The sequence below is a fragment of the Charadrius vociferus genome, unplaced genomic scaffold (genome assembly GCF_000708025.1).
Source record: "Charadrius vociferus isolate BGI_N301 unplaced genomic scaffold, ASM70802v2 scaffold104, whole genome shotgun sequence".
Taxonomy (NCBI): Eukaryota; Metazoa; Chordata; class Aves; order Charadriiformes; family Charadriidae; genus Charadrius; species Charadrius vociferus.
The window spans coordinates 5,877,149-5,886,482 of record NW_009648255.1 but is presented as its reverse complement, the minus strand read 5'-3'; the positions used below and the strand labels follow the sequence as shown (position 1 = coordinate 5,886,482).

General features: G+C 41.3%; 1 protein-coding gene across 2 annotated transcripts; it reads right to left on the bottom strand.

Annotated features, from left to right (window-relative positions):
- Positions 1 to 10: 10 nt before the first annotated feature.
- On the bottom strand, positions 11 to 8,933 carry MYNN (myoneurin). 2 transcript variants are annotated; one of them, XM_009884427.1, is made up of 7 exons: positions 8,655 to 8,933; positions 5,918 to 6,720; positions 3,883 to 4,042; positions 2,975 to 3,153; positions 2,614 to 2,697; positions 2,093 to 2,179; positions 11 to 565 (listed from the first exon to the last, which is right to left on the bottom strand). In XM_009884427.1, exons 1-7 carry the CDS (start codon positions 8,918 to 8,920, stop codon positions 297 to 299), a joined length of 1,848 nt encoding a protein of 615 aa, XP_009882729.1. In that variant the 5' UTR covers positions 8,921 to 8,933; the 3' UTR covers positions 11 to 296. The 2 variants fall into 2 exon arrangements, with proteins under 2 accessions (XP_009882729.1, XP_009882730.1); XM_009884428.1 differs by lacking the exon at positions 2,093 to 2,179 and having other exon boundaries at positions 297 to 565.
- Positions 8,934 to 9,334: the final 401 nt, after the last annotated feature.

Below are 9,334 nucleotides of genomic sequence, written 5' to 3'. Positions count from 1 at the left end.
TATCCCAAATACATTAACATGTTTAACAGAATTCTTAAGGCAGGTGTTGCTGGAAAGGAACCCTCTCCTGGAAATCAGTGTAAATTGCAAATAGAAATTTGATTGTAAATTAGCACAATTCAACAAAAACCAAAAGACAGCACTGCACAATGGAAATGCCTTACAAGTGTCTTTACACAGAGGAAAAAAAAAGAACAAGTCCAATTAAAAAAAACTGCGACTGCTTGCTTATGTTCATCTTACCAAAGGTACGCAAGTTCACTACCAAATTACCTTAATGGCTCTGTACTGCACTGTCAGTATAACTGCTGCAAGAAAATAAACTGAGGTTCTGAATATCCAGTCACAGCAGATCTTAGTAATGTTTCTGATGAAGGAGACTGACTACCCGTCACGGGAAGCAGCATCTGATGGTCTTCAGTCCCAATGGGAAGGGGAAGTGCTAAAGACATCTCAGAAGGTTTCACATCTATGGACTCTGATAAAGGACTTTTCTGACTCTGAATGGATTCTTGTTCGTTGAAAGAATTATCAAGTGCATTAGAATCAGGGGGAGTTTCAGATCCTGGGGAGGAAAAAAAGAAAGAATTATACTAAAGTCGCTGCGCAAATTCTGCAAATTCCCTTTCAACTGACTGTTAAAGGAGCTTTGGAGAAAATGTAATTATGAACGTTTCCTTGAGATTTTACACCTCAGAAAAATCTAAGAACCACAGCCACATCCAAACATCCTCTTTTAACTGAGACAGCAATGTACAATATATCATGTATCCATAAACCTCTTTGGAAGAAAACATTTGTTAACTCCATTCCAGCCAGGCCCATTACAGGTTTTATCCAGTCACTTGAGAAATTATTTTCTATTCTTAACTGAAATCACTGCTAACAGATTCCTCACTGCCTTCCTGTCTGAATGCAGTCCGTCACTGCTCTTGGACTGCTTTCTGATTAAGCCACATCAGATAGTTGACCCTTCCTCTATCAAAGTGTGCTCCGAAGCCTGTTAGTTCAGTGGTGAAGCACTCCTCTCTGCCTTCTGTCTCTCCACAAAAGCTGACCTGCCCTGGCAGCTCTCCCAGATCACACCTTCGGGCTCAGCCGGACCCTCTCCATGCTCGCTGCCGCTCTCACCTCACCCTTGCTTCCACTGGCTTCCTCTGCACTGGGGCCTTCCTAAATGGGGCTTCTCAAGCTTTTGACATTGAAAGCTGCCTCTGCATGGGACTCTTTTCTCATCCTCTACCTCGCCTGCTCCATCTGTCCCAATCCAGATGTACACAAGCACCTCTTATTCCTTTTTCTATATGACAGAGGTAAGGGAATTATGGTTAATACACTTAAGGATGGACAGATAACGAGGTGTACAGAGCCAGTGTTGAAAGCAGCTGCCTATCTCAACATCTCTGTGCTTTGTACCATAGGCAACTAATACATGTCAGATTTCTTCCTAATCAAAATTCAGTATCTAGAATAGCAACTGAATGTATTTGAAAAGTCTTTTTAGAGCAGTAATTGCAGCTGGGAACATCAGCTGTCTGATCTTGTGTGTTTGCTAATCCAGCTCAGACCTGGATTGACTGCATATATAAGCAAATCTTTCACTGTTGCGTTAAAAATATTCGTGCCTTCAAGGTGTAAAGTAATTCTTGTAACCAGTATGCCTTGTGCACTTCAGTTACGACCCTCATAAAGACGTACTCCTTTGACGTATTCAGAGAAAATAAAAACTTGCCTACAAATCAGACCATGCCTTCATGTAGGAAGCTCTCACAAGTTACTAGGACAAGGAAGTAAATACAGAAATTCTTGTCAGCAGCAATCCGTTTCTACGTTGCTCAACATGTATTTGCTATAGCAATGCAAACGCTTCAAAATTAGTCTTGAACCTACTTTAAAGCATGTACTTGATGCTTTAAAAGGTTTGGGTACCTCTAAAGTGGATGCTTTTGGCTCTAAAGAGAGCTACTATCCAAAAATCTTTTATTTTCTAATTTTAGGCCTGGATGAGCAAAAAAACCTCAACATGTTATTCAGCATTGAAGACAAAACAGTTGATGTAGTTTCTTAATGTTTCTTTGCACAAGGAACTCACCTGTGTGAACTTTTGTTTTGTGCTTCTTCAGATTTTTTATATCTGTGTAAGAATTTCCACACATTTCACAGATAAATGGTCTTTCACCTGAAAAAAAAAAATGGTTTGGCAGTTAGAAAAATCTTGAAATTCAAAGAAAACACAGTTAGAGATGTAGGATAATGGCTCTCAATGTTGTATTTTAAAATACAACTTTGGAACTCGATTATTTTGTCTGCGTATCTGTATTCAGAATAACATTGTTTCCAGAATAATAGATTAAAACAAAGCAAAAAACCCCAAACATTAGAAGTAAAGCCATGATCATACATCAACACCTACGCTGTTACACAGATATTAGTTAAAAAAGGCAATTAAAAAAATTTCAAAAATATTTTCTTTAAATTATGTTAACACAGAGATACATAAATTAAGAAACTCTGCAACTTTCAAGTACAGCACAATATGGTGTATTTTAAAGGCAAAAGGGTAAAAGCAGAATATTATTTATAGTGCAGGAAGCAGCCTGTCTGGCAACTGACCTGTATGGGACCGAAAATGTTTATTGAGCTCTCCAGAGGAAATAAAACTCTTTTCACAAATGCCACAGATATATGGCTTCTCTCCTAAAGGAAACACAAGAAGTTTGTTATTTCAATATATAAAACAGAATACGCATAAAGAACAAATCAAAATGAAACGGAGGTAACGTCCAATGGGAGAAAAAGCTCCCTAAACTGGAGTCAAAGGGAAAGAACATGAGAACAATGCTGGATGACAACTGCAGGGGTAACTCCCAATCTACAGATCTCCTGCTCAGCACCCATCTCCAGCCTCTCTGCAGGCAGCCAGTCCTCCCTCGCCCGGCCTGTTCTGGTACCGCAGTGCTCCGTCTCCCCTTACCTGTGTGTTTTCGGGAATGGGTGATGAGAGAACTTGAGACGGCAAAGGCTTTTCCACAACTGTCACAGACGTAAGGTTTCTCCCCCGTGTGCCGACGCACATGGTAAGTGAGTGTGCTGGCCTGAGCAAACCGCTGACCACACCGATCACAGACGTAGGGCTTCTCGCCACTATGCTTCCTGCAAACGAACACAGACAGCGGTGATCTCCTGGCAGAAAGGGAAGCAACACTCATGACTAAGTAACTTTCCTCAATCAGTACTTTATCCCCAAAGTTCCTTGTGCTAATGTTCTGTGAACTAAAAAAAAACGTAACAACTGTGCATTTGGCTTTGAGTTAGCAATTTCTCACAGAGTGAAATTCACTGTCTGTTGGCTCTGGGAATCAGCAAATCCATGATTTTGGTGGCAGCTGAACTGAACTACAGGCCCTGCACATACAACATGCACCATGAGAACTCTGCATGTTTTGCATCATAGTGTACTGAAAGATAAAATGATGATTCCTAACAAGGGAACATAATTCCTGCTCCTGCCAAAAAAAAAATGCAAACAGACGCGAACAGTGAGAACTGTTCTGTTTCACTTCCCATCAAGGAACTCTCTCCACTATGGTGCTACAAGCAGTTTAAAGCAAAACAAAACAAAACAAAAAAACCCACATCATTGCCATAAGGATATCAGTGTGTAGGCTGTAACATTCATAAATCACAAATCACTTCCCTAATGAGCAAGTACATAGATGTAATTATCCTGTTATGCAGTGTGAGAGAAGACCCACAAAAAAAGGAGCAGAAATGACCAAATTCCAAATTATGTGAATGTGTAACTCTTGCTCACACTGGAGTAAATTATTCTGTTTAAATAAACACATGGATAAGCATTTGCAGGATCTCACTTTTGCCTACCTGGCATGAATCTTCAGATTGCTTGAAGTTGCGAACTGCAGATTGCAGACGTCACATTTGTACGGTTTCTCTTCTCCGTGATGCATCCGACTGTGGAACACTAACTGGCACTTCTGAGCAAAGCCTTTGTCGCACAGTTCACATTTGTATGGCTTCTCCCCTAGTGAAAAATAAAACCTTTGTGCTCTCTGTATTTACATAAGAAAGCTTTCCAATCCATTACCTGACCAAAGCCCAGGTGTCTGTTCTAATACTTGTTACAAATAACATTTTGGAACGTCCTATCAACAGTCCACTGAAGTGGAACATGCCAGGAATACAGCAGATAACAGACTACTTTTAAACACATTACCTTTTGGGGTAAAAAGGTAATATTTTTAATAGCGCCGTTTTCTCCACATTGTTTTAAGAACGCTACTACTGCATTTTCAGACTTTTTGATGGTTATGTCTATTCATGATTCTGAATATTCAAGATGAACAATCAGTAAGTCATCTGCTTTTTCTTGCCTGTCAAATAGCATCAGGTCTGCAATGTACAGCCTAGTGCTCACTAATTTCTCATTAGTGTCTGCTGTAGAACGCTACAGATACTTCTCTCACTCTTCAAGTTCTCTGAGTGGTCAATACAGTCTCATGTAATGGATCGTGCAGCTCCATGGTCTTAGGTGACAGTATAAAAGAGCCTATCTTTGCATTTCTATGGCACTGCACAATCAAACCAAGAACTCAACAGTTCTTCAGTAAACTGCGTACATGAAAACTTCAAAAATAAAAGTATTAGACCTCTAACCTGCCATCGAGCAACCAACACTGTGAAATTCCCACCTACTTATGCAAAAATTCCTAGTACAATACCCTCAAAAGTAGAAAGTGCAGCTGATGTTCCTACCAGCAAACTGTCCCTGAATACTGCTCACAAACTCCATCTCGCACATGAACCTTTGGTTAGTCACTGGCTGGCAATATTGGAAATCCTCTCCCTTGGATACTGAATGAGCAAGGCACTCTCCTGCTGCTGTACCTCAACACCTCCTACTTCACCTCTTTACACCCACTGCTCGCCTCCGCTCAGAGCCTTCCGAAGGGGAAAAAAAGCACAAGTAAACAATTTATTTATTTATTCACTGTTACTTCAGAATTCTCAATGCCAGCCACAAAAGGAAGAAAATTAGGTAAACCAGGTCCCTCTGCTGCCCACTGGGCTAAGTACAGCAGCGAAGGCAGAAGAACAGCTATGCCAGATCAGCTTGAAGAAAGAACTAACCCAGCATTAAATCTTCCATCTCTAGGGAAGAACATGCAAAAAGACAAGCAGGCACAGTACTTCTCCCCTACGTCTTCCCAGGCTCCAGCAATTTGCTGTTCACAACTTTTTTAAGCCAGACATGTCTTAGTGTTTAAGTGTTCATAATTGATTTCTCTTTGATGCTTTGTTCAGTAGCTCTTGATACAACACAAACTTCTGGTAGTGTTGTTGAAAGCAGAGACTGAAACACCATCACACATTTCAGCTGCATATTTTACTAAATAAAATCCCAAATGCTGTAGTAATTCAGCCACTTCCCTTACCTTTTCTGAAGACCCTATGGGACAAGTTACCTACTTGTCACAAAATCGCATTTTTGTTCCCCACTTTTGTTCTCAAACATGTATTAGGATTTGAAGTTTAAAAAAAAAGCAACAGAAATTCTGGTATCAACTGTGAGTTTTCCACGCTCTACCGGCAATAGTTTTTTGGCACTCCATCACTCTACAGAGTTAAGGGTAGCCAGCTCTTCTGAGTCTTTCCAGAAATCAAGATGCTCAGACTAATAAAGTCCTCTCTAGTTATTTAAAATACAAACTGTGATTTTGTACTGAAAAATGCTGAAACATTTCATGCTATCAGGATATAGGTACTATCCCCGTACGTGTACCAGCAGCAGACAAAATTTCTAGAGGGAAAAGTTAGAACGCAAAGATCTTTTTAGACCTGTGTTCACAGGCTGTGATGACAGGTCTCCACAGTCCATGAGACAAGGCCAGGGGCTTACCTGTGTGAGTTCTTACATGTGTTTTCAGCTGATTGCACTGGGTGAATGCCTTCCCACAGAGCTGACACACGTACGGTTTCACGCCTTTGTGTATTCTCATGTGTCGACGGAGGCTACTGGCTTCCGAAAAGACTTTTCCACACGTGTTGCACACCGGCTTAGCTTTGGAATACTTCTGGTCAAGCTCTTCCCCTGAACTCTCCAGCTGGTAAGCGTTCTTTTCACTGGCTATGTTAGACATGCAGTGCTCCTTCAGTGCACAGCTTTGCTGAGGCTTTCCCCGTTTCTGTTTTGCTGCAATAGTCTGAACTAGGATATCCTGCGCTGCCAATGTTTCACTTTCCACCACAGATGCCAGCTGTAGGTCAGAGTTATCACTGCCTTGGGCAGCCTGTTCCGTGATCTGGGTGGCCAGCTTATTTGCATCCAAAAACATTTCAATGGATGTGTTCTCGGTCACATCATTCTGATATTGTACACATTTATTCTGCGTGCTTTTGGGGGAGCTGAAATTTTTCTTTCGCTTTTTGGTTTGAGGAGATTTCTTTTCTAAAGCTGTTTTCTTTGCCTGTGGTTGAACCAACTCTGCAGAAGCAGCATCTGCTTTCTCCCGATTATTGTAATCTCGGAGAGTCAGAAGGCAAGTCTGCTGATTCATTTCAACATTTCCAGTGATACTAGATGTCTCTGTAGAAGAGGGGTTCGCAATAAAAGCAAAGTCTTCCATCTTGATTTTGCACTTAGTGACCACTTCTTCTACTTTGAGATAGTCGGCAGCCTGGTGAATTTCTTTAACATTCCAGCTGCAAGAAAACAAGACTTGGGTGACAATATTCTGGACAAAGCAAACATTTCTTCTGTACCAACTGTATCAAATACAGACAGCACAGCTACAGAAAAGTTACACTGTCAGAAAATGTAACTTTTGAGAACACCTACAGCAAGATCTAATCTCTTAGTGCTGTAGTGCCATAAGACACTAGTACAACAATTACTCCCGAACTGATGGCCCATGCCTAGTGCGGTCTGCAGATCCACAGAACTGAGAAGTTTATTTTCAGTTACGTGCCTTTTGCAGAATTTTTAAGCTAAAAGTCCAGTCATAAGTTGGTGAGGCTAGACATGGGGCCGTTGGTCTGAAAAGCTCAGAAATCACAGCACAAAGGGATAAAACACTGGAGAACAAAATGCATGAACTGCCATTCTATAATCCTTCTGCCAAAAGTCTCAAGCAGCGCATTCACCTCAGCACTTCTGTGAGGCAGGTATTAATCTCGTTTTATAAAACGATTTGCAAACAGCCTTAATTCTGTATAAGCTGCACACAGACAACATGAACATCAAGGAAGTCCTCATTTAAACTACTATGCTCTATTTTTCAGTTCCTGCAACACAGGCCTTGACGGTTTAAAGAAAAATAACTTGAAAAAGTGGCAACTTTTTTTCACCAATTAATTTATGGATTTACAGAACTTTAAAGAGAGATTAATGGTAAACAACATCACTCTAACAATCTATTACACAGTAAATGTAATTAAACAATAAGTAACGAGGCACAGTTACTCTCTGCACATGAATATATCTGTTTTATTATCCTGTATTATACCAGTGCCAAGTTCAAAGTGCACCCTCCTGGTGTCACTCATGCACCCATCAACACAGAAGACAACAGAATTCGCAGACAGTTGCAGCAGACACCTAAAGGGACACAGTACAAGATGACGGGTGCATGTGGGCAGACCTGCAGGTGTCATCTTTAGTCAAATAGTTCTCCCTGGGTGAGAACCGGACTTTCACCTTCAGAGATCTCAACTGCTCAGAATGAATCCAGACGCTCTCCTGCTGCCGTCCCAGACAGACATCAAGTACGCTGCACACTTCTGCTCATACGTAATTTGCAAAGCATCAGTCACTAACTTTAACACATCGCTGTGCACTCTGATCTATTACTGTTAATGCTTGTAGCTAATTTAAAAAAACGAACACCCCACATCTGTGTACTTAAATTACCAGGTATGAGTTTTCAGACATCAATAGCAACAAAGCTTTTTTGAAATGCATTTCACAGCACGCATGGCAAAGGGAGTTGAAATTCTGGGCTACGCACTTCTAAGCAGTCACACTTCCCTTGAGAGGGATAATGGCTTTCCTTCCCTGAGAGAGAAGCACTACAAAGAATCCTCACCTTACATGAAGCAACGCAACATGCACAAAATCAACAACAGTAAGGGGGGAAACACTTTTTCTGTGACTCCTTTTGGGCACTGTGATACAAGATTCTAATTAACAGATCATGCACATTTTAACAAAAGTAATTTTTTAAAATCGTGCCCATCACCATCATCCATTCCTCAGACTTTAGTCTCTACTGCATACACAGTTTCTGTGTGTTCTCTGCAAAAATGGACTTCTACAAGCCAGCCTCAGAAAGAATACACTTATCCTTCCCTTTCCCAGTGATCACACAAGATTGTTAATCCCTTCCAATCCAGATAAAAAGATTCAGAGAGTGAAACCATCAATCAGTGAATATCAGATAACACACCTTTGTTCAGGCACTCACATACCATGTGGTATTTTAAAACATACAAACAGATGGTCTTCAACTTGTTAGTATGTATCATATCTGCTATTATTTGTTCCTCCAGAGCTTATTACAAAGAACAAAAACCCCGGTACTGCCTTAACACAAAGTTTATTTCCCTATTCTCTTTCCCCCTTTAATAGCGTATGTTACCTGTCAAGGTTTAAGTTTCCTGTATAAATAAATTCCAGGAGTTTTTGGAATCCATCAGCTTTCACTTGAGTCTGATCCAAAACAACATTATTGTCAGACGCATCTCTGTAAAATGCACCGAAGTACTCGCTGAAAGAGGCAAGCACATTTCTGTGTGCTTTGAACTGGAATTCACCAATAACAACAGTACAGTCACAAAGAAAGCCGGCTTCTCGCTGCTTGTTCAGTCTCTCTAAAAGGTGCTCACAGTGATGGGAATACTGCATTTTGATAACGAGCTGCAGCCAAGATGTTCTGATCTGGGAAAGAAAAAAAAATATTGATTTATGAGCAGGATTTAACTTTGTTCTCCCCCCTAACAGAGTAAATTAATGATTACAAAAGTCTCGGTGTTCGAATCCTGCAGGATAGTTTGTGTAGTAGCGCTTTTGTACGAGGTGTAGCGAGATGAGTGGATCCTTCTTAACTTGGGGAGCTGCTAATTTTAGAGGCAGAACGAGGGGGAGAGGGCAGAGACGTGGATACTCCCCCACGCACAGCAGAGGATTAGCTCGCCTGAGCTAAGCTGAGCTAGCATGGCAAAACCGGGCTCCCAGCTGCACGTTGCAGAAACGCTCCACCCGAGGCTGGGACCGAACGGGGCTCCGACGGCGGGGACGGCCGCTCCCCGGGACACGGCC

Coding starts and splice junctions, on each gene's coding strand:
- MYNN (XM_009884427.1), bottom strand. CDS start 8,920: ATGCAGTATTCCCATCACTGTGAGCACCTTTTAGAGAGACTGAACAAG. Junction 4,043..5,917: donor ACATGTAAGAACTCACACAG/GTAAGCCCCTGG, acceptor ATTTTTCACTAG/GGGAGAAGCCATACAAATGT. Junction 566..2,092: donor CAAAACAAAAGTTCACACAG/GTGAGTTCCTTG, acceptor TTTCCTCCCCAG/GATCTGAAACTCCCCCTGAT.